Raw genomic sequence first — 26,567 nt, forward strand, 5'->3', positions numbered from 1 at the left:
GCATTCACTGATATGAGCTTGATGTAATGAATAGAGATCGCAGTACAGTGCGGATTGGGACATTCATCCTTTTCCTCACTGCATTGTGATCTCGGAGTTGGAATATATAGTTAGCAGGGGGTGCAGAAATGTGATTTGAAATGTAGGAGTTCACTTATCTGAGCTTCTGTATGGCCATCACGTTCGATATTCGTCAAAATGTCGAATCTGCTGAATTCATTTATCAGATTCGACATTTTCACCTAATTAATATGCAGGGATTTGACCTTGCCGTTCGATGTTCCAAACGTTTTTTTTTTTTCAATTTTCAAGATTTTGATAGTAAACCGTGTGTGTGTGTGTGTATATAGATATATATATATATATATATATATATATATATATATGGGTATGTATCACGTCACCTAAAACTCATTTCACCGAAACCAAATCACCTAAAGTTCATTTCACCTAAAGCACATTCCACTGACAAGTAGTACAATAAGGCAAGTCAAAGGTATATGGCCTTTTCCCCACTGTAGTGCGATCCTGGTGTTAATATATATAGTTAGGGGGTGTAGACCCCCCACCACTTACTTTGGTTTTATGGTGTCTGTTTTTGTTTTACATTATTTGGTAAAAGTCAACTAGGTGGGGGGCATAGCCCCCCATCCCCCTCAATATATATACTAACACCAGGACTGCACTACTGTGGGGAAAAGGACATCTACCATTGAACTGCTTTAGATTACTACTTGTCAGTGAAATGAGTTTTAGGTGAAATGTGTTTTAGGTGATTTGGTCTTAGTGAAATGAGTTTTAGGTGAAGTGATACATACCCATACACACACACACACACACACACACACACACACACACACACACACACACACACACACGGAGTATAGATTTTTGCTTATGTTTTGTGTGTGTGTGTGTGTGTGTGTGTGTGTGTATATATATATATATATATATATATATATATATATATATATATATATATATATATATAGTTGTACATCATACTAATGTATGTTAACTGTAACTTTTACCCTTTGTCTAACCCCCTACATATTAACTTATACATAGAAATTTGGTCTGAAGTAAAAGTTGTGGTTAAGGTTAAAGTGATTGGAAGAGGAAACTATTCACTTTCCTTATTTGGTCAATTGCAGTTTGATTTTTTGGGGGGGGGTTAATTTACTTTTGAGGTGTTGCCACGGATGCATTGTGTTTCGCTGCTTGCTCATTTCACTGAAGTGTTGTATAAATATTTATACAGGTCTGCGAAGTAAGATTGCTAGACCCAAATGTTGATGCCACTAATGTTGACAATTTACTACAAATTCACTGAGCATTAAACCTGGTGCAAGCCAAGTTAAGAGAATAAAGTTGTTTTTGCTGGGGGCCTAAGGCCCCCCACACCCTTACTCTCTCTAATGATTACATATACTAACTTCTTCAAGATTGCACAGTACCGGAGAAAGGGCATATTCCCTACACCCAGAACCTGTGCACTCTCACACACCTTTCTACTATCTGTCTATGTAAAACTACTCCTACACACACATATATGTTATATATTTGTATGCAGAGCAATGTTTGTGCGTGTTCACATTTTATAGACATACATATGTAAGCATGTAAATGTGTGTCTGTCTGTGCATGCATGTGCATTTTATAGACATACATATGTAAGCATGGTAGTGTGTGTGTGTACATTTTATGGTCATATATATGTAAGCATGTAAGTGTGTGTGTGTGTGTATCTGTCTGTGCGTGCATGCATGCGCATTTTATAGACATACATATGTAAGCATGTTAGTGTGTGTGTGTGTGTATATTCTATAGTCATATCTATAGTCATATATATGTATCTAAATGTGTGTGTGTGAGTGCACATTTTATAGACATACATATGTAAGCATGTTAGTGTGTGTGTGTGTATACATTTTATAGTCATATATATATATATGTAAGTATCTAAATGTGTGTGTGCATGTGCACATTTTATAGACATACATATGTAAGCATGTTAGTGTGTGTGTGTGTGTGTGTGTGTGTACATTTTATAGTCATATATATGTAAGTATCTAAATGTGTGCGTGCGCACATTTTATAGACATACATATGTAAGTAAATGTGTGTTTGTGTGCGCAGTGCATTTTATAGACATACATATCTAAGCATGTTAGTGTGTGTGTACATTTTATAGTCATATATATGTAAGTATCTAAATGTGTGTGTGTGCACATTTTATAGACATACATATGTAAGTATCTAAATGTGTGTGTTTGTGTGTGTGCGCGTGCACATTTTATAGACATACATATGTAAACATGTTAGTGTGTGTGTGTACATTTTATAGTCATATATATGTAAGTATCTAAATGTGTGTGTTTGTGTGTGTGTGCACATTTCATAGACATACATATGTAAGCATGCTAGTGTCTGTGTGTGTGTACATTTTATAGTCATATATATGTAAGCATCTAAATGTGTGTGTGTGTGTGTGTGCACATTTTATAGACATACATATGTAAGTATCTAAATGTGTGTGTTTGTGTGTGTGTGTGCGCGTGCACGTTTTATAGACATACATATGTAAACATGTTAGTGCGTGTGTGTTTACATTTTATAGTCATACATATGTAAGTATCTAAATGTGTGTGCGCACGTGCACATTTTATAGACATACATATGTAAGCATGTAAATGTGTATGTTTATATATGTACATTTATATATGTATATGCATGTATACATAGATATAGGTATTGCATACGTGTGTGTGCATTGTCAGTATGATAGGTCTGCCCTAGCATATGTCTGAATTGATGTTATACAACTAATATTGTAAACAGTATTGAGATATATAATGTGTTAAAGTTATGCCTTGTAAATAATGTGTTTATATATTCCTCTACAGAAAATGTTCCATTCTTTAAGAAAAGAAAGCTATGTCTGAATTATATAGAGAGACTCATTTAACAGCAATTGCCTGCTTAGTTTAATGTATATAAAGGAGGGCTGTGGCCGTGTGAATCACGACATTGGCTTGTATATGAAGGAGGGCCGTGGCCATGTGGATCGCAGAAGTTGGCCTGTATATAAAGGAGGGCTGTGGCCGTGTGAATCACAGACATTGGCCTGTATATAAAGGAGGGCTGCAGCCATGTGGATCACAGACGGCCTGTATATAAAGGAGGGCTGTGGCCATGTGGATCACAGATATTGGCCTGTATGTAAAGGAGGGCTGTGGCCATGTGGATCACAGACATTGGCCTGTATATAAAGGAGGGCTGTGGCCATGTGGATCACAGACATTGGCCTGTATGTAAAGGAGGGCTGTGGCCATGTGGATCACAGTCATTGGCCTGTATGTAAAGGAGGGCTGTGGCCATGTGGATCACAGTCATTGGCCTGTATGTAAAGGAGGGCTGTGGCCATGTGGATCACAGACATTGGCCTGTATATAACGGAGGGCTGTGGCCATGTGGATCACAGACTGCCTGTATATAAAGGAGGGCTGTGGCCATGTGGATCACAGACATTGGCCTGTATATAAAGGAGGGCTGTGGCCATGTGGATCACAGACATTGGCCTGTATATAAAGGAGGGCTGTGGCCATGTGGATCACAGACATTGGCCTGTATATAAAGGAGGGCTGTGGCCATGTGGATCACAGACATTGGCCTGTATATAAAGGAGGGCTGTGGCCATGTGGATCATAGACATTGGCCTGTATATAAAGGAGGGCTGTGGCCATGGATCACAGACATTGGCCTGTATATAAAGGAGGGCTGTGGCCATGTGGATCACAGACATTGGCCTGTATATAAAGGAGGGCTGTGGCCATGTGGATCACAGACATTGGCCTGTATATAAAGGAGGGCTGTGGCCATGTGGATCACAGACTGGCTGTATATAAAGGAGGGCTGTGGCCATGTGGATCACAGACTGCCTATATATAAAGGAGGGCTGTGGCACTGTGGATCACAGACTGCCTATATATAAAGGAGGACTGTGGCACTGTGGATCACAAATGTTGGCCTGTATATTAAGGAAGGCTGTGGCCCTGTGGGTCACAGATGTTGGCCTGTCACTGCAGGGGAAGTTTTATCCCTAAATCAGTGGTTCAAGAAGTGTGTTGTGGAGGGAAAACGATGGACAAAAGGAGTCCGAGACAAACTGGAGATATTTTGATGTGAATCCAGCCAGCTGCCCAGGTTTGATTTGTGGTTAAACATAAACTGGTATGACGTACTTCAAAGTTTGTGCATTGTTCATGTTCCATAGTCTGATGAAGAGTTTGCACCTCTGAATTGTTAGTTTGCCTTCTGCTTAAAATATATATTTTTACACACACACACAAACACATCTATCTGTATATATATATTTGTATCGAATATAAATATTTATATATATATATATATATAATGATGTAATGTGCATGTGTGTGTGTATATATAAATAAAAGCTGCTCTGCTATGTTTAAATACAATACTGACGTATTGTTTTCTGTCTGCTGCATGCACGTCCATTTTGCAGTACCTTCTGTAAACTCCATCTGCTCCTATTTTTTTCTTCCCTAATTTTTTCCAAAATAAAATGTGTACTCTGTGATTCTAACAGTTTAACCTTCTGCCAGCATATCACTCCAGATAGTCCCTGTTTTTACCACTGTAGAACTCCTCATGGAGTATTCCATTCTTTGTTTGATCTCTTTATCCGTTTTTAGCATTGACGAAAAATGTTTATACAGTAGCTGCACAATAGCAGAGTAAAAGTACAATTGTTTTAACACCCCCCCTCCAAACCCACACTCAAACAAAATGCTCATAAAAGCCTACATCTGCTTTCTTTTAATAGCTCTCTGTTTATTTTCTGGTTTAAGATGGTATGTACACGTGGTCTCAGGCTTTCCTCTGATCCACAAGAAATACATGTCCTCTTTCTAATTTTTTTTATTACAGTACTTTTTTTTCAAGTATATCCTATTTTTCTTGCCTTTTTCTTCAATGCTTCATATCTACTTGCTATGATTTAAATCTGACAGAACTTACACTTGGCTGCATGTCAAGACTACTTTAAGATTTTACACATTATGTGGATCAGGGACATGCACCACCTTCTGTTAGTTCTAACATTCCTGAATTGTACTTCCCACCATATCATGTGATATAACTGAGTTTATTGTCTTGCCTTTGTGCCTCCTTTAAAAGTCTGCCTACTTTATAAACATTCTTTCTTCATGTATACAGAAAACCTTTTACCCCCATGGAGTGTACTGGCCATAAGTATGCACACACGCACATTCACATGTTGCTGTCTATATACACCACTTCCTTATGCAGATACATGCATTAATGCTTAAGCAGGAAGACATGGCAGATGGCATTGGTTCTGTAACTCGCAGCTTACAAGTTCAAATTGTTGACTTCCATTAAGCATAGAGGGCAGGCCTAGATGTTGTGTTTTATCTCGCATATAAGCTATGTGTTTTGCAGATCTTTTAGATAGCATCATTCCTTTCTGAAACTCAGGTCTTCAGACTGGTTATTCTCTTTCATATCAGTGGTGTCCAGATTAGTGGCTGTAACTAAATGTGCACACGATGTAGACCTGCACAGAGAAGACTCTGATATTCAGCTGATTCTGTCTCAGATCGGTAGTGTCCAGATTAGTTGCTGTAACTAAATGTGCACACGATGTACCTGCACAGAAGACTCTGATAGTCAGCTGATTCTGTCTTAGATCGGTAGGATTCAGATTAGTGGCTGTAACTAAATGTGCACACGATGTATTACCTGCACAGAGAACACTCAGATCTTCAGACAGCTGATTCTGTCTCAGATCGGTAGTGTCTGTAGCTAAATATCCACATGATGCACAACCTGCACAGAAGTTACCATTCAATATCCTCTTACAGTATTAAACTTCATTCGCCTTTCACTTTTGCAGGTTTATAAACTTGATTTTTTTTTTGCTTCACCCCCCCCCCCCCATTGATGGTTAACAAAACTTTCTTGAGTTGCACATTTATGCTGCTGCATCCTCTTTCTCCTCACTGTTTTGTTTTCATTTTGCTTTTAGAAGAACTATGCTTGCGCTTACCTTTTACCTCTGACAGTTGCAATACTACATTGCAGGTACATGCAGCCTTGAACTGCTGATGAGTTGGGCATAGGCTCTGTATCAGAAATGAAGATATACTAGTGGTAACGGACAAAAAAAACAAAACCAGTGAACCAAAGAGCGTAACGAGTCCAGGAAAACCTCAAAAATACAAAAAATCACGTAAACGCATTCTTTATTGAGAATTGCTACTCTGTAAACACAGTAGCTTCTTCAGACAAGAAAAAAAGCCAAATGAACACACAATTTAAATCCTTCAATGCTAATGCCATGATGTCATTTCCTTGACAACAGAGGCAAACAGTTTCTATTTAAACACATACATATACAGCAACCAAATAAGATATATATATTATAAAACATCTCTAAATATGTATCTATCAAAAATAGTAATATTAAAAATGTTAAAAACACATCTAACAGCATTGAGCACATGCCTAAAATGTAAAAGGTTTGCAAGTATATATAAAGAGATATACCTAAATACAAAGGTGAACCTAACAAATTAAATATAACAATAGGTTTCCATATAAGGACAACTCTAACAAATAAAGGTGCACATTTGCTACCTAAGATAACTTTTATATTTTAAAACAACAGAAATATTGCAGGCTTCATTCAACCCAGGGCAGAAAAGCATCTAATAAAAGTTGCCATTCCAGTTCCCTTTGTTTCAAGTAGGAGGGGTTTTTAAATTGTGTTCATTTGGCTTTTTTTTGTCTGAAGAAGCTTCTGTGTTTACAGAGGCTAAAACGCTCTCAATAAAGTACGCTTTGATTTTTGTATTTTGAGGTTTGCGCTTCCTGGACTCAAGTACGCCTTTGGTTCACTAGAAATGAAGATATAAAACTGAATGCAGCACAGTTCAAAATGAAAAGGATATACCAGAAGTGACCTCTGTTTCTGACAACGTAGTGTGTATGAAGCTTGATAATAATGAATAGAGATCGCAGTACAGTGCGGTTGGGACATTCATCCTTTTCCTCACTGCATTGTGATCTCGGAGTTGGAATATATAGTTAGCAGGGGTGCAGAAATGTGATTTGAAATGTAGGAGTTCACTTATCTGGCTTCTGTATGCCATCACGTTGATATTCGTCAAAATGTCCAATATGCTGAATTCATTTATCAGATTCGACATTTGTCACCTAATTAATATGCAGGGATTTGACCTTGCCGTTCGATGTTCCAAACGTTTTTTTTTTTTCAATTTTCAAGATTTTGATAGTAAACCGTGTGTGTGTGTGTGTATATAGATATATATATATATATATATATATATATATATATATATATATGGGTATGTATCACGTCACCTAAAACTCATTTCACCGAAACCAAATCACCTAAAGTTCATTTCACCTAAAGCACATTCCACTGACAAGTAGTACAATAAGGCAAGTCAAAGGTATATGGCCTTTTCCCCACTGTAGTGCGATCCTGGTGTTAATATATATAGTTAGGGGGTGTAGACCCCCCACCACTTACTTTGGTTTTATGGTGTCTGTTTTTGTTTTACATTATTTGGTAAAGTCAACTAGGTGGGGGGCATAGCCCCCCATCCCCCTCAATATATATACTAACACCAGGACTGCACTACTGTGGGGAAAAGGACATCTACCATTGAACTGCTTTAGATTACTACTTGTCAGTGAAATGAGTTTTAGGTGAAATGTGTTTTAGGTGATTTGGTCTTAGTGAAATGAGTTTTAGGTGAAGTGATACATACCCATACACACACACACACACACACACACACACACACACACACACACACACACACGGAGTATAGATTTTTGCTTATGTTTTGTGTGTGTGTGTGTGTGTGTGTATATATATATATATATATATATATATATATATATATATATATATATATATATATATATAGTTGTACATCATACTAATGTATGCTAACTGTAACTTTAACCCTTCCCATAACCCCCTACATATTAACTTATACATAGAAATTTGGTCTGAAGTTAACTTTGTGTTTAAGATTAAAGTGATTGGAAGAGGAAACTATTTACTTTCCTTATTTGGTCAATTGCAGTTTGATTTTTTTGTGGGGGGTTAATTTATTTTCGAGGTGTTGCCACTGATTCATTGTGTTTCTCTGCTTGCTCACTTCACTGGAGTGTTGTATAAATATGTATATAGAGCTACGAAATAAGATTGCTAGACCCAAATGTTGATTTCACTAATGTTGACAATTTACTACAAATTCACTGAGCATTAAACCTGGTGCAAGCCAAGTTAAGAGAATAAAATTGTTTTTGCTGAGGGCCTAAGGCCCCCCACACACTTACACTCTCTGATGATTACATATACTAACTTCAAGATTGCACAGTACCGGAGAAAAGGCATATTCCCCACCCCCAGGAACTGTGCCCTCTCACACACCTTTCTACTATCTGTCTATGTAAAACTATACCTACACACATATATGTATTATAATATTATATATTTATATGCAGAGAAATGTTTGTGTGTGTGCACATTTTATCGACATGCATATGTAAGCATGTAAATGTGTGTCTGTCTGTGCATGCATGTGCATTTTATAGACATACATATGTAAGCATGGTAGTGTGTGTGTGTACATTTTATGGTCATATATATGTAAGCATGTAAGTGTGTGTGTGTGTGTATCTGTCTGTGCGTGCATGCATGCGCATTTTATAGACATACATATGTAAGCATGTTAGTGTGTGTGTGTGTGTATATTCTATAGTCATATCTATAGTCATATATATGTATCTAAATGTGTGTGTGTGAGTGCACATTTTATAGACATACATATGTAAGCATGTTAGTGTGTGTGTGTGTATACATTTTATAGTCATATATATATATATGTAAGTATCTAAATGTGTGTGTTTGTGTGTGTGCATGTGCACATTTTATAGACATACATATGTAAGCATGTTAGTGTGTGTGTGTGTGTGTGTGTGTGTACATTTTATAGTCATATATATGTAAGTATCTAAATGTGTGCGTGCGCACATTTTATAGACATACATATGTAAGTAAATGTGTGTGTTTGTGTGTGCGCGTGCACATTTTATAGACATACATATGTAAGCATGTTAGTGTGTGTGTACATTTTATAGTCATATATATGTAAGTATCTAAATGTGTGTGTGTGCACATTTTATAGACATACATATGTAAGTATCTAAATGTGTGTGTTTGTGTGTGTGCGCGTGCACATTTTATAGACATACATATGTAAACATGTTAGTGTGTGTGTGTACATTTTATAGTCATATATATGTAAGTATCTAAATGTGTGTGTTTGTGTGTGTGTGCACATTTCATAGACATACATATGTAAGCATGCTAGTGTCTGTGTGTGTGTACATTTTATAGTCATATATATGTAAGCATCTAAATGTGTGTGTGTGTGTGTGTGCACATTTTATAGACATACATATGTAAGTATCTAAATGTGTGTGTTTGTGTGTGTGTGTGCGCGTGCACGTTTTATAGACATACATATGTAAACATGTTAGTGCGTGTGTGTTTACATTTTATAGTCATACATATGTAAGTATCTAAATGTGTGTGCGCACGTGCACATTTTATAGACATACATATGTAAGCATGTAAATGTGTATGTTTATATATGTACATTTATATATGTATATGCATGTATACATAGATATAGGTATTGCATACGTGTGTGTGCATTGTCAGTATGATAGGTCTGCCCTAGCATATGTCTGAATTGATGTTATACAACTAATATTGTAAACAGTATTGAGATATATAATGTGTTAAAGTTATGCCTTGTAAATAATGTGTTTATATATTCCTCTACAGAAAATGTTCCATTCTTTAAGAAAAGCTATGTCTGAATTATATAGAGAGACTCATTTAACAGCAATTGCCTGCTTAGTTTAATGTATATAAAGGAGGGCTGTGGCCGTGTGAATCACGACATTGGCTTGTATATGAAGGAGGGCCGTGGCCATGTGGATCGCAGAAGTTGGCCTGTATATAAAGGAGGGCTGTGGCCGTGTGAATCACAGACATTGGCCTGTATATAAAGGAGGGCTGCAGCCATGTGGATCACAGACGGCCTGTATATAAAGGAGGGCTGTGGCCATGTGGATCACAGATATTGGCCTGTATGTAAAGGAGGGCTGTGGCCATGTGGATCACAGACATTGGCCTGTATATAAAGGAGGGCTGTGGCCATGTGGATCACAGACATTGGCCTGTATGTAAAGGAGGGCTGTGGCCATGTGGATCACAGTCATTGGCCTGTATGTAAAGGAGGGCTGTGGCCATGTGGATCACAGTCATTGGCCTGTATGTAAAGGAGGGCTGTGGCCATGTGGATCACAGACATTGGCCTGTATATAACGGAGGGCTGTGGCCATGTGGATCACAGACTGCCTGTATATAAAGGAGGGCTGTGGCCATGTGGATCACAGACATTGGCCTGTATATAAAGGAGGGCTGTGGCCATGTGGATCACAGACATTGGCCTGTATATAAAGGAGGGCTGTGGCCATGTGGATCACAGACATTGGCCTGTATATAAAGGAGGGCTGTGGCCATGTGGATCACAGACATTGGCCTGTATATAAAGGAGGGCTGTGGCCATGTGGATCATAGACATTGGCCTGTATATAAAGGAGGGCTGTGGCCATGGATCACAGACATTGGCCTGTATATAAGGAGGGCTGTGGCCATGTGGATCACAGACATTGGCCTGTATATAAAGGAGGGCTGTGGCCATGTGGATCACAGACATTGGCCTGTATATAAAGGAGGGCTGTGGCCATGTGGATCACAGACTGGCTGTATATAAAGGAGGGCTGTGGCCATGTGGATCACAGACTGCCTATATATAAAGGAGGGCTGTGGCACTGTGGATCACAGACTGCCTATATATAAAGGAGGACTGTGGCACTGTGGATCACAAATGTTGGCCTGTATATTAAGGAAGGCTGTGGCCCTGTGGGTCACAGATGTTAACCCTGTCACTGCAGGGGAAGTTTTATCCCTAAATCAGTGGTTCAAGAAGTGTGTTGTGGAGGGAAAACGATGGACAAAAGGAGTCCGAGACAAACTGGAGATATTTTGATGTGAATCCAGCCAGCTGCCCAGGTTTGATTTGTGGTTAAACATAAACTGGTATGACGTACTTCAAAGTTTGTGCATTGTTCATGTTCCATAGTCTGATGAAGAGTTTGCACCTCTGAATTGTTAGTTTGCCTTCTGCTTAAAATATATATTTTTACACACACACACAAACACATCTATCTGTATATATATATTTGTATCGAATATAAATATTTATATATATATATATATATAATGATGTAATGTGCATGTGTGTGTGTATATATAAATAAAAGCGTGCTCTGCTGCGTTTAAATACAATACTGACGTATTGTTTTCTGTCTGCTGCATGCACGTCCATTTTGCAGTACCTTCTGTAAACTCCATCTGCTCCTATTTTTTTCTTCCCTAATTTTTTCCAAAATAAAATGTGTACTCTGTGATTCTAACAGTTTAACCTTCTGCCAGCATATCACTCCAGATAGTCCCTGTTTTTACCACTGTAGAACTCCTCATGGAGTATTCCATTCTTTGTTTGATCTCTTTATCCGTTTTTAGCATTGACGAAAAATGTTTATACAGTAGCTGCACAATAGCAGAGTAAAAGTACAATTGTTTTAACACCCCCCCTCCAAACCCACACTCAAACAAAATGCTCATAAAAGCCTACATCTGCTTTCTTTTAATAGCTCTCTGTTTATTTTCTGGTTTAAGATGGTATGTACACGTGGTCTCAGGCTTTCCTCTGATCACAAGAAATACATGTCCTCTTTCTAATTTTTTTTATTACAGTACTTTTTTTTCAAGTATATCCTATTTTTCTTGCCTTTTTCTTCAATGCTTCATATCTACTTGCTATGATTTAAATCTGACAGAACTTACACTTGGCTGCATGTCAAGACTACTTTAAGATTTTACACATTATGTGGATCAGGGACATGCACCACCTTCTGTTAGTTCTAACATTCCTGAATTGTACTTCCCACCATATCATGTGATATAACTGAGTTTATTGTCTTGCCTTTGTGCCTCCTTTAAAAGTCTGCCTACTTTATAAACATTCTTTCTTCATGTATACAGAAAACCTTTTACCCCCATGGAGTGTACTGGCCATAAGTATGCACACACGCATATTCACATGTTGCTGTCTATATACACCACTTCCTTATGCAGATACATGCATTAATGCTTAAGCAGGAAGACATGGCAGATGGCATTGGTTCTGTAACTCGCAGCTTACAAGTTCAAATTGTTGACTTCCATTAAGCATAGAGGGCAGGCCTAGATGTTGTGTTTTATCTCGCATATAAGCTATGTGTTTTGCAGATCTTTTAGATAGCATCATTCCTTTCTGAAACTCAGGTCTTCAGACTGGTTATTCTCTTTCATATCAGTGGTGTCCAGATTAGTGGCTGTAACTAAATGTGCACACGATGTAGACCTGCACAGAGAAGACTCTGATATTCAGCTGATTCTGTCTCAGATCGGTAGTGTCCAGATTAGTTGCTGTAACTAAATGTGCACACGATGTAGACCTGCACAGAGAAGACTCTGATAGTCAGCTGATTCTGTCTTAGATCGGTAGGATTCAGATTAGTGGCTGTAACTAAATGTGCACACGATGTATTACCTGCACAGAGAACACTCAGATCTTCAGACAGCTGATTCTGTCTCAGATCGGTAGTGTCTGTAGCTAAATATCCACATGATGCACAACCTGCACAGAAGTTACCATTCAATATCCTCTTACAGTATTAAACTTCATTCGCCTTTCACTTTTGCAGGTTTATAAACTTGATTTTTTTTTTGCTTCACCCCATTGATGGTTAACAAAACTTTCTTGAGTTGCACATTTATGCTGCTGCATCCTCTTTCTCCTCACTGTTTTGTTTTCATTTTGCTTTTAGAAGAACTATGCTTGCGCTTACCTTTTACCTCTGACAGTTGCAATACTACATTGCAGGTACATGCAGCCTTGAACTGCTGATGAGTTGGGCATAGGCTCTGTATCAGAAATGAAGATATACTAGTGGTAACGGACAAAAAAAACAAAACCAGTGAACCAAAGAGCGTAACGAGTCCAGGAAAACCTCAAAAATACAAAAAATCACGTAAACGTACTTTATTGAGAACGTTTTCGCCTCTGTAAACACAGAAGCTTCTTCAGACAAGAAAAAAGCGCCAAATGAACACAATTTAAATCCTTCAATGCTAATGCCATGATGTCATTTCCTTGACAACAGAGGCAAACAGTTTCTATTTAAACACATACATATACAGCAACCAAATAAGATATATATTATAAAACATCTCTAAATATGTATCTATCAAAAATAGTAATATTAAAAATGTTAAAAACACATCTAACAGCATTGAGCACATGCCTAAAATGTAAAAAGGTTTGCAAGTATATATAAAGAGATATACCTAAATACAAAGGTGAACCTAACAAATTAAATATAACAATAGGTTTCATATAAGGACAACTCTTAACAAATAAAGGTGCACATTTGCTACCTAAGATAACTTTTATATTTTAAAACAACAGAAATATTGCAGGCTTCATTCAACCCAGGGGCAGAAAAAGCATCTAATAAAAGTTGCCATTCCAGTTCCCTTGTTTCAAGTAGGAGGGGTTTTTAAATTGTGTTCATTTGGCGCTTTTTTCTTGTCTGAAGAAGCTTCTGTGTTTACAGAGGCGAAAACGTTCTCAATAAAGTACGTTTACGTGATTTTTTGTATTTTTGAGGTTTTCCTGGACTCGTTACGCTCTTTGGTTCACTAGAAATGAAGATATAAAACTGAATGCAGCACAGTTCAAATGAAAAGGATATACCAGAAGTGACCTCTGTTTCCCCTGACAACGTAGTGTGTATTTCAAACATTATGATTACTATATGTTAGTAACGTTTTACTGTGTACCCTGCAAGCTGTTTATCATACAAAATATGTTTTTTCTAGATTCAAAAGGAAGTTGAGCGAAGGAGGTTGCTAAATCAGCAGTCCATTGATAGGAAGAAGACTATTTTAAAGTCGTACAAACCTCTGCATCGCGACGTGTATGTGCTGCAGGTATAACAGTAGTTTGGACTATTTCGTTTGGAAGCATTTCAGAGAATGGTGCATTTTTGTTTTAGTTGCAGAGTCATTTGCAGACATGTAGTACAGATATCTATGTAATCTATGCACACAAGTATGTATAGGGCAGATAAATGTAATTTTTGTAAGTTATGTTATCTAGGTATTGGTTAAATTATTCAATAAAACATGTACTTTTAGAAACTAGACTGTTTTATGTTTTTATACATATATTTTATGGATTAAATATATTTAAATGACTGATGTATGTATTAGATGTAGTTGAGTTGTTGTTGGGCAGTGTCTTTTTATTCCTTCGATTAAATATATTTAAATGACTGATGTATGTATTACATGTAGTTGAAATGTTGGGCGGTGTCTTTTTATTCCTTCGATTAAATATATTTAAATGACTGACATATGTATTAGTTGTAGTTGAAATGTTGTTGGGCGGTGTCTTTTTATTCCTCCGATTTAGACATATTTAGTTTGTTAATTGTTGCTTAGATCTCTGTTGAAACTCTTGTCTCACTGTTCTGAGAGACTGATCGGCAAATATACAGATCTGAGTATATTTTTTTGGTTTTAAAGTTTGTACTGTTGGTTGTTGCTTAGATCTCTGTTGAAACTGTTTTGTCCCACCCACCCTCCCTATTTTTGGTTTGTAGTTTAAATTTGGTGGCTTTTGCAGTTGCCCGCCCCACTGTAGATTTGATCTGGGACACTTCCTCAGTCCCACATTCTACCTAATAAACTCTTTCTGCACGTGCATTTAGTCCTTTTTAATTTAATTGCATTTTTTAAACTGTTTGGTCTAATATTGCTACATACTCGAGTGTGCTAGCTTGCACTGCATGTGAACTGTTTTTGCTACTAATAACACCAAAGGACACCAGCAAATTACCTGCTCATCTTATGCTACCTGCACTAGTCTTTAGGAGCATAATGGACCCTCTCCTACTTATCGGAAGCTCACTTCACTGAATAATTCCACCCTACAATCCCTCTCCAAAGGACACCAGCAAATTACCTGCTCATCTTGTGCTACCTGCACTAGTCTTTAGGAGCATAAAGGACCCTCTCCTACTTATCGGAAGCTCACCTCACTGAATAATTCCACCCTACAATCCCTCTCCAAAGGACACCAGGAAATTGCCTGCTCATCTTGTGCTACCTGCACTAGTCTTTAGGAGCATAAAGGACCCTCTCCTACTTATTGGAAGCTCACCTCACTGAATAATTCCACCCTACAATCCCTCTCCAAAGGACACCAGGAAATTGCCTGCTCATCTTGTGCTACCTGCACTAGTCTTTAGGAGCATAAAGGACCCTCTCCTACTTATTGGAAGCTCACCTCACTGAATAATTCCACCCTACAATCCCTCTCCAAAGGGCACCAGCAAAGTATGTTTGTGGAATAATTCCTGCCAGAAAGACTTTCTTCTACTGTACCTATACTACATGGTTAGAGAAAGTCCTGAGCTAGGACAGCCAGCAGCCTCTATCCCCCACCCCTGCTGTACCTCACACACACTCTTCCCATCCCCTTTTTAAAACTCCCTTTGTCCAGCAACTTTTGTCCTTGATTGTACTTTAACTCCCTCTCTTATCAGCCTTGTAATTATCAGACCTGTCCATTAGGGGGCTCCCTACCCCAGCTATTCTCTCTTTCTTGTGTCTCATGCCCTGATACTTACATTATTTTTCTCCTGCTATTCCTTAACCACTATTAGTCCTTCTTACTTCACCCTGTACTTCTACTGTCTACATCCACCTCTTCTAGGTTTAATTCTAACTACCCTTTTCCTACACCTGTCTTATAAACTTACCTGCTGGAGACAGTTTTGCTGATTGTTTTTTATAACTGCATCTGTAGCTGTCTCAACCCACTCCGTTCCCCTCCCTACCCCCAAATCCCACCCACCCCAGTGGTCCTACTCTTATACTTACTTAACCACACCTCTTCCTCTTCCATTAACTTCTAGAATCTGCTGGCCACACCTCTTCCTTTTCCTATTACACTCAGAACACTCTACCACTTTTTCATATTCTCTTATATCTACCTTCTCTTAACACTTCCCTCTATCTTATCACAACCTTCTCACTTCTCCATCCTCACCCTCTATACTTCTAAATTTTACCTATATATATCCAATAGTAAACTTACACAATGTATAAACATCCCACACCATTTTTTTATCCTACTTTTATTCACACTACTACTACTTCTTCCTCTAACCATTGCCTGCTTACTCACTTCCTATGAATACCCACTACATCCAGGCCATCACTATCGTAATAAGGAAACCAATGCTCTTTCCCTTCCACTCTTCTTGAACCATGCTAATATAACATCTTCACCCAACTACCTACTTGCAAAGTATCATAGAATACTACATATTAAATGTAACACACTTAATCTCAGGAAAAATCCACTTCTATACAGCAAATTCCCTAACTCAAGCCATATAGGATTAATACTCTCAATAAAAGCTGGAGATATCCACCCTAACCCAGGCCCTACAAGAACTCCTAGTACTCTCCATAGCCAAAATCCGTACTCTAACAATTCTCTTACTAAAACATCTAACTCCCTACAAGTAGCCCATCTCAATATATGTAGCATAAACAACAAAATATCTCAACTCCAAGCTCTAGTAGAAGTATATTCCTTTGATATCCTCTGCTTAACAGAAACATGGTTAAAACCTGCTACCAAAGACAATTAAATCATTCCACCTGGATATAACATACTAAGACTCGACCGAGTAGCCAAGAAAGGAGGAGGGGTAGCTATTCTATTTAAATCAGGCTTACAATTAACCACACACAACTGTAAATTACCTCTCGATTCCAATGCTGAAATCCTCATCTCCAAACTTCATATTAACAATGCCAAATCCATCTATATCATCTGCATGTATCTTCCTCCTGGTAATAACATTGCCACCATGGAAAATACTCTTTGCTGGCTATCCCAACACTTGCCTCAAGAAACCATAATCCTGGGAGATATAAACATTGACTGGAACTGCTATTGTAGCAGCCTCCTCACAACCCACATTAACCTATATGTTTTTTCTCAAACTATTACATCCCCCACTAGGATCAATAAGGCTAACCAGAAAGGAAGAATATTAGACTGGATTCTCATTAACCATCACCCTCATAATTATGATTCAGGAACCCTCCCTGATGATATAAGTGACCACTTACTTACCTATATTATCAGGCACAAAACCCATACTCCCAATCTAACATCTGTCAAAAATATCAGATCCAAAAAGAACTTTCACCCTGAGCTATTTGAACAAGAACTAAGAGCTTGCAATTGGTCTCCATTAAAACACCTCCCTTTAGAAGAAGCCATCAGTTACTTTAACTCTAACTTCCTCGCCATTCTCAACCAACATGCTCCAACCAGATTAACTAGAGTTGAAACCAAGTCTGCCCCATGGCTTTCAAAAGTAACCAAACTAAAAATGCACCTTAGAAATAAACATTGGGCCAAATGGAGAATGACTAAAACCCTGTTGACCAACAAACCTTTAGAAGTTAAGAAATGACACTAAGAAAGCTATACTCTCTGATAAAAGGAATTACTACCAACAATTCCAACAAACTAATCAAAGCAACCCTCAAAAATTCTGGACTAGCATTAATCAGTTACTCCACCCAGGTCATTCCACCACACCTAACCCTCAAAATACTGACCATACTAATCCCATGAATACAGCCAATACAATTAATACCTTCTTTACTAATACTATCCAAACACTAGCTAGTCAGTTATCACCTAATAGCTTCACTCTGCCTTCTTATAACTCTACCTCACCCCCTCCTTTTCACTTGAAACCTGTACCAACTACATATAGTCTAACCCTCATACAAAAACTAAAACCATGCTCTCCCTCAGCAGATCAACTACCTGCTGATTTCCTACGGCTATCAGCCAAAGCTATAGCTTATCCTATTTCCATTCTGATCAATAGGACTATTACTGAAGGTCACATACCTAGCTTTTGGAAAGTCTCTCATATTATCTCCCTCCATAAAGGTGGACACTCCTATGAGCTCTCCAACTACCGCCCTATTGCCCTTCTTTCACCCTTGGCAAAGATCATGGAGAAATGTATCCATAGGCAATTACTTGACCGCTTAACTCAAAATAACTTACTTTCCAGCTGTCAACATGGTTTCAGACCCTCACATAGCACCACCACCACCCTTCTTTCCTTTACAGATTGCATAAACAAAAACCGTAACCTTAATAACCTTTCTTCAGCACTGTTCATTGACCTGTCCAAAGCATTTGACATGGTCAATCATCAGATTCTCATCAACATACTCAAATCCCTATCTTTAGATGCACCTACCATAAAATGGTTCCAGTCCTTCCTAGGCAAAAGACAACAGGCAGTAATTTGGCATAAGGCTCTTTCTACCCTCCAACCAGTTACCCTAGGTTTCCCTCAGGGGTCCATACTAGGACCTCTCCTCTTCTCAATATTTATTAACGACCTTCATCTAGCCATCCCCCAAGCCACATGCATACAATATGCTGATGACTCCACACTAATATGCTCAGCGAAATCCACATATGAACTCCTCTCTCTTACCCAGAAGGCATTTAACACAGTTGAACAATGGTTTACACAGCATTGCCTTCTTTTGAACCCCCAAAAAACTAAACTCCTCTTTAATCCAACTCACAAGTCCTCTCCACTTGATTTCTCAGTTGCATCCACCAATGGTACCATTATATCACCCGAGCCAACCACCAAACTATTGGGTATCACCATAAATAATCTGAACTTTGACACCCATATCAACAATACAGTAAAACTGTCAACAAAAAACTTGGCTCCCTCTATAGGATTAAACCTTACATTTCCCCCACAGCTAGAACAACCATAGCTCACACTCATCTAATCTCTACTCTCCTCTATGCCTCACCTATTTTTACTAAACTTTCAAAAAATAACCTCAGCAAACTGGAAACTTCCTACAATAACATCGCTAGATTTGCAACAGGAAACCATTACAGAACCCATCACTGCATAAATATAAAGCAGCTAGGATGGCTTGAACTACAAAACGTGATTAAATTCCATCAACTAACCATTGCCCATAAAACTCTCTATAAACCATTCATTACTCCTATTCTATCTACCCTCATCACTCCATATACAAATCTGAAATCACTACGTTCCTCACACAAAAATCTTCTACATACCTCTAAACCTAACAACAAGGCTGGTGAATCTCTCTTCTCTAATGCTGTTGGAAAAACTTGGAATCTTCTCCCCAGTAACCTTTCCTCTCTTCCCTCTCCATCACTCTTCAAAAATAGACTAAAACTGTACCTTAGAACACACTGGTTGTGCCCCTGTACTAAACCTGACTAGGCAGTTATCCATCTGATTAAACTTAGCTCTGCTTATCCCAGACTACTTATAAGCTACAATATATTCTATTATAGATTTATTCTCTTAAACTACACTGTGTCTAATCTCTCTAAATACAAAGTATTCTCTTATACAAAATTTTTAAGAATTTTTTTTTAAATGGCTAACCATCGCTGAAATGAACCATGATCCTGTTTACAGAAATGCAACAAAATGTAATGAATGAGAGGAGTATCTGTAAATGTAGCTGTATTTGTCAATGTCTCTTATTATAAATGATATTGCGTTTTTTTTTGTGTTTGTTGGAGCTTTTCTCCACGGGCCTCCACTGAAAATGGACATATATCCAGTTGGACTAGCCCGGTCAACAAATGTAAAATAAAATAAATAAATAAATAAAAAACTGTAAGCCTGTTTCCTACCTTTCCTGTAACTAGTGTTCCAGATACAGATTTGCTGTATCCAGGACTGTATGGAAGCTTCTCAGCCCCCCAAGCCTTTCTGTGTTGGAGGGAAGCCTTCTAGCTTATCAGTGGAAGTGGTAAGCACTAGGTAACTTGTCTACCACATAAGGAGTGGTTCTGGCCCAGAAATTGTAGTTACTGGCCTTTTGGGCAATCTCTTCCATCTCTCTCAACTTTCTGATTTGAAAGCCTGCATTTGCACTTGTTTCTGTCCTGTAACTCGTCTAGTGCAGATACGGATTCTTAGTTTTAGCACTTAAATTTGCTTATTCATGCTCAGCACTTGTTCAGAACTTGTAAGCACTAAATAAGCTACTAATTACTATAGCACTTAGTCTTCCTCATTACCTAGAGGAAAACAGTTTTTGTACTTACTTTTCTTACTTGCTTAGAGAAAAACAGCTCCTGTACTCACTTTCCTCACTTATCTAGAGGAAAATAGTTTTTTTATTCAGGCATGTCCAAGGGTCAGCGCCCAGTGTTCTCTCCTGTCTATCTGATGAATCTGTGCATCTTGAGACAATGTAGAAATTGCCTCATGTACACAGACAACCCTCTCCTCCTACCACCCAACACTACAACCTGTGAGAGATGCACTTATCTAGCCAAACTGGAGGTAAAGCTCTCTCCAACCAAGACTGAACTTGACAGTCATGAGGAGAAGGCACCACACCACACTCATCACATAGTCTCACTAAATCTACACCACCAAAATCCACACATAGTAACACAAAAACATTCGCGGAAGCTCTCAGTAATAATCTGTCTAAGCAACAAAGACCTCCAAAGCAGAAACACAAGCAACCTCCATCCCCCAACACAACCCAAATGACACACACCCCACAGACTCAGTGTGCCACTCAGCCACAGCCAATAAGGCAAAACAACGTACCCAACACACTAGTCATAGGTGACTCTATAGTCAGGCACACTGATGTCCCACTCACTAGGCTAAACAAGGAGAAGGTTACTGTCAGCTGCCTGTCGGGTGCCAGGATCCGCCACATAACCCACGCACTCTGGTCACTCCACAACAAGTACAAATATGACTCTGTCATTGTCCATGTTGGTGTGAATGACCTGCAACGTTCCTCCCTGGACTACATGAAAAGAGACATGGAAGAGCTCTCCGATCTTTTAGCCCAGGCAGGTATGACCCTAGCCCCGAGTAGCATTCTGCCGTCGCCCAGAATGTTACCACAGTACAAGGACAAAATGATTGACTTCAACAATTGGCTAAGCTTCTGGTGTCATTCTAAGGGGATCCAGTATCTGTCTACTTGGGATCACATGGTCGACAGACCACGATGCTTTGCCACAAATGGCCTGCACCTGTCGCCCCTGGGATTCCGGATACTGGCTAAGGCTCTTGCTGCCCCTATAGTACCTTTGTTAGGCAGGGTTCAAATAACAAATTCACCACCATAACAGGAACAGGCAAGAAGGTAATGCTACTCAATGCTAGAAGTCTAAATCTCAAAATGCACTCACTCGAGGCACTCCTTAAAATGGAGAACATCGATATCTGTGCAGTGACTGAGACCTGGTTCAAGGCTCCAGAGAGCACCCCTGCACTACTAGGCTGTAACTCATACCATACTTTTCGGCCATGTAACCTGGACCGAAACACTAAAGGCGGAGGTGTGTCCATATTCATTAAGGATATCCACACCTCCAGGCTAGTTGCTCAGCATAATGCATCCGAGGTTATCTAAGTGCAACTAACTCTGGGCAAAACTGCAATCCAAATTGTAGCTTGCTACAGATCCCCCACCATGCCCCAGGATTCCCACTCATTTTTTCTTGATGTACTGGAAAATGTTAGGGTTCAACCAAACACCCTAATAATGGGCGACTTGAACTACCCCACCATTAACTGGGAAAACTACTCTTGTACCAACTCCTTAGCTCAACGCTTTCTGGAATTCATAAACTCCAATGCCCTAGATCATCTTATCCACATCCCCACCAGGGGCAACAATATCCTAGACCTAGTCATTACCAACATGAGTGACCGGTGTTCCACACTCCTCGTTGGTCTGATCCGACCATAAGCTTATCACCCTTGATATCTACATCCCGCTCCCACCCCCCATTAAGGAAATGACAGTAAAAAAATTCTCCAAAGCCAACTTCATGCTTCTTAAGATAGAAGTGGTAAACTTCATGACACCCATGCAAATGGACAACACAGTTACAACTGCTGAATCCTACACCAATCACTCTATAAGTACTTACACTAGTGCATGGATTGTGCTATCCCAAACACAACCAAGATGCTATCCTCCAAAAAAAGGAAGCCAATCTGGTGGTCCCTTGCCATAACCAAACTGTACAACAGAAGGAAGAAACTTTTGCAAAAGAGAGTAAAATCCCATGAGTGGAGGAGCTCCCTGGTCAGCCTCAGTAAGAAGCTGAGATCCCTTATAAGATCCTCCAAAGCTAGCTGCGAAAACAAAATCGCCACTAAATCCAAGGACAACCACAAAGCATTGTATAGCTATGTCAAAAATCTAGATGGCAATACCCAGATCTGCTCTGCGTTACAGCACAAATTCACAAAAATTACAGAACCAACTGATATTATCAACATCCTGGCAGATAGGTTCAGTGCTACCTTTACCCCCCCCCTCTCACCCTCTAAAGGGCCCATATCTATACAGGAAGAATGCAAAGTCCCTGTTATCACAACTACGCAGGTAAAAGCTGCACTCTCTAAAGCCAAAAACACAGCATCCATGGGACCGGACAACATCCCAGGCTGCATTTTACATGAACTTCAGAACGAACTGGCTCCCCACGTAAGCACCATCATTACATCCGAGTGACGCCTCCAGGTGCATCTGCAGTTACCCCCTACTGCTCCTCTAGGCGTCAAATATTACTTGTTCATACTTGCATTAATAATTCCAAAACCACACTACATACAAGGTAGAAGAATATTTTATCTTGAAGCATACATGATGGCAAACACAATTGTACTAATATTTGACCTCTGTCACTGAGTATTTATTAGAATTGTAAGGTGATAACTTCATTTTTAAAGGCTTAGGCCACACCCACTAGGGGTTAAAGGTACACACTCAAAAGACTTGTACTGGAGGGAATGAGTTTAATAGCCTTGCGTCAGGCTTTGTGCCCACTGAATGGCGCACAGCAACAGTTATCCCACTCCACAAAGGGGGAGCCACCACTGATCCCGGGAACTATCGACCTGTTAGCCTGACGAGCCTGGTCTGCAAGGCCATGGAACGTATCGTTATGGAACTCATAAACAAAGACATCGGTAACTGCCAAACTCTGGATCCCACCCAGTTCGGGTTTGTGAAAGGCAGATCATGCCTCCTGAACCTGATCAACTTCTTCGAGGCAGTCACCAAAGCCATGGATGAGGGTAAGGTAGTTCACACAGCCTATCTTGACCTCGCCAAGGCTTTCGACACCATCCCCCATTCTGGAATTATAGCTAAACTCACTAAACTAGGTATAAATTCCTGCATCACAAGATGGGCTGCCAACTGGCTCACTGACAGAACCCACACTGTAAAAGTTGCAGGCTCCAAATCTGACCTCAAAGCAGTGACAAGTGGAGTTCCACAGGGCTCCGTCCTGGGACCTCTCCTGTTTGGTATCTACTTCTCTGAAGTACAGGCTAACACAGAAGGCCTCTGGCTAACGAAGTTCGCAGATGACTGAAAACTAGGAGCCATAGTCAAGTCCCCAAATGATGTGGACATCCTACGGAAGGGCCTCACTGAGACAGATTCCTGGTGTCAAGTCATGACCTCAAGCTCAATGCCAAAAAGTGCAGTGTCATCCCCTTTAGTAAAAACTCTGTACCCATGAACTACCACATAGGCAGCAATCTACTTAAAACCAAATGTGTGATAAGAGACCTTGGGAGTCTTCTCCTTTGATAGTCACATCGCCACAGTAGTCAGGAAGTCCTTCTACATGGCACACCTCATCGTAAAAGGGTTCTCATCCAGGAAAAAAGAGGTCATTGTTCCCCTCTACGCGTCACTCATTAGACCCATTATAGAGTACAACGCCCCTTTTGGAATGTACCTCAGAAGACATCTGCAGCAGTTGGAAAGGCCACAGAAGTACCTCACAAAGAGGATTTCTGGCCTCAAACAAATGCCCTACACTGACTGCCTCAAAAAACTCCAGCTTTACTCCTTAGCATATCGCCTACTCCGAGGTGATCTATGCCTAACATATAAAGCTATGTCAAACCCAGAGCTGTTGGACATGCCACACCTAAAGAAATCCCAATCCCTCTGAGCTACACATTCTAGGGACCTAAACCTTGTCACCACAATAAACAGGACATGCTGGAAGGATAGATTCCTGTCCCAGACACTTCCTGTACTCTGGAACAAGCTGCCCATCTATGTCAAGCAAAATTCTTCATTAGCACTCTTCAAGAAAAATCTTGATGAGTGGATGAGAAATAGGAAATACACCCCGAGGATCACTTCTGTGTCTCTGCCCGACAATGGCACAGGAAAATAACTTTCTTGGGTAGCGTAAGCCATGGAACCTTGCTGGCTAGGCTTACGTAGGCCCTTGGGCCGATAGCCTAGTACCTACCTATGAACCTAAATGACTGATGTATTTATTAGATGTAGTTGAAATACTGTTGAGCGGTGTCTTTTTATTCCTTCGATTAAATATATTTAATTGACTTAATGTATGTATTAGATGTAGTTGCAATGTTGTTGGGCGGTGTCTTTTTATTCCTTCGATTAAATATATTTAAATGACTGATGTATGTATTAGATGTAGTTGAAATGTTGTTGGGCGGTGTCTTTTTATTCCTTTGATTAAATATATTTAAATGACTGATGTATGTATTAGATGTAGTTGAAATGTTGTTGGGTGGTGTCTTTTTATTCCTTCAATTAAATATATTTAAATGACTAATGTATGTATTAGATGTAGTTTAAATGTTGGGTGGTGTCTTTTTATTCCTTAGATTAAATATATTTAAATGACTGATGTATGTGTTAGATGTAGTTGAAATGTTGGGCAGTGTCTTTTTATTCCTTCGATTAAATATATTTAAATGACTGATGTATGTGTTAGATGTAGTTGAAATGTTGGGCGGTGTCTTTTTATTCCTTCGATTAAATATATTTAAATGACTGATGTATGTATTAGATGTAGTTGAAATGTTGGGCGGTGTCTTTTTATTCCTTCGATTAAATATATTTAAATGACTGCTGTATGTATTAGATGTAGTTGAAATGTTGGGCAGTGTCTTTTTATTCCTTCGATTAAATATATTTAAATGACTGATGTATGTATTAGATGTAGTTGAAAGGTTGTTGGGCGGTGTCTTTTTATTCCTTCGATTAAATATATTTAATTGACTTAATGTATGTATTAGATGTAGTTGAAATGTATTGGATGTAGTTGCAATGTTGTTGGGCGGTGTCTTTTTATTCTTTCGATTAAGTATATTTAAATGACTGATGTATGTATTAGATGTAGTTGAAATGTTGGGCAGTGTCTTTTTATTCCTTCAATTAAATATATTTAAATGACTGATGTATGTATTAGATGTAGTTGAAAGGTTGTTGGGCGGTGTCCTTTTATTCCTTCAATTAAATATATTTAAATGACTGACGTATGTATTAGATGTAGGTGAATTGTTGTTGTGCCTTGTCTTTTTATTCCTTCGATTAAATATATTTAAATGATTGATGTATGTATTAGATGTAGTTGAAATGTTGGGCGGTGTCTTTTTATTCCTTCGATTAAATATATTTAAATGACTGATGTATGTATTAGATGTAGTTGAAATGTCTGCGTTTATTAATTAGTGAATTGTTGTTTGCTTGTTTTATTCTTGATTATTTTTTAAAATTCTTATTTAATTATTAAATGCTGTGTTTTTATTTGTTAAAAATTTTAATGCTGTTTTTATTCTTGTTAAATTTAGCGTGTTTTTTATTCTGTTAAATTTTTAATGCTTTATTATTAATTATTAAATTGTGGGATGTTTTTATTTATAATTATTAAATGCTTTATTGTTAATTTATTAAATGTGATGTGTTTTATTCTTGAAATTTTGAATGCTATTATTATTAATTATTAAATGTTTGATGTTTTTATTCTTATTAATTTTTATATTTTATTAATTATTAAAGGTTGTTGGTGTTTTTATTTGATTAAATTATTTAATATTTTTGTTAATTATTAAATTGGCAGTGTTTTTATTCTTGATTAAATTTTTAAATCTTGATTTTAATTATTGAAATTTGTGTTTTTATTCTAATTAAATTTTTAAATGCTATTTGATTAATTATTAAATGTTGTGTTTTATTCTTTGTTAAATTTTTAAATGCTTATTATTAATTGTTAAATGCGTGTTTATTGTTAAAGTTTTGTGTGTCTTTTTATTCCTTCAATATTTTT

At 38.4% G+C, this 26,567-nt stretch overlaps 1 protein-coding gene across 3 annotated transcripts in view; it reads left to right on the top strand.

The window, feature by feature from the left end:
- Positions 1-26,567, top strand: part of OGFOD2 (2-oxoglutarate and iron dependent oxygenase domain containing 2) — a 355,549-nt gene that overhangs the window by 122,013 nt on the left and 206,969 nt on the right. For all 3 annotated transcript variants that reach the window (XM_044068919.1, XM_044068920.1, XM_044068921.1), the window contains exon 4: positions 14,153-14,263. In XM_044068919.1, coding sequence (XP_043924854.1) covers positions 14,153-14,263 — 111 coding nt within the window. The remainder of the gene's footprint in view (positions 1-14,152; positions 14,264-26,567) is intronic.

This window comes from Protopterus annectens, chromosome 4.part0, assembly GCF_019279795.1.
Source record: "Protopterus annectens isolate FY-2018-M chromosome 4.part0, PAN1.0, whole genome shotgun sequence".
Taxonomy (NCBI): Eukaryota; Metazoa; Chordata; order Ceratodontiformes; family Protopteridae; genus Protopterus; species Protopterus annectens.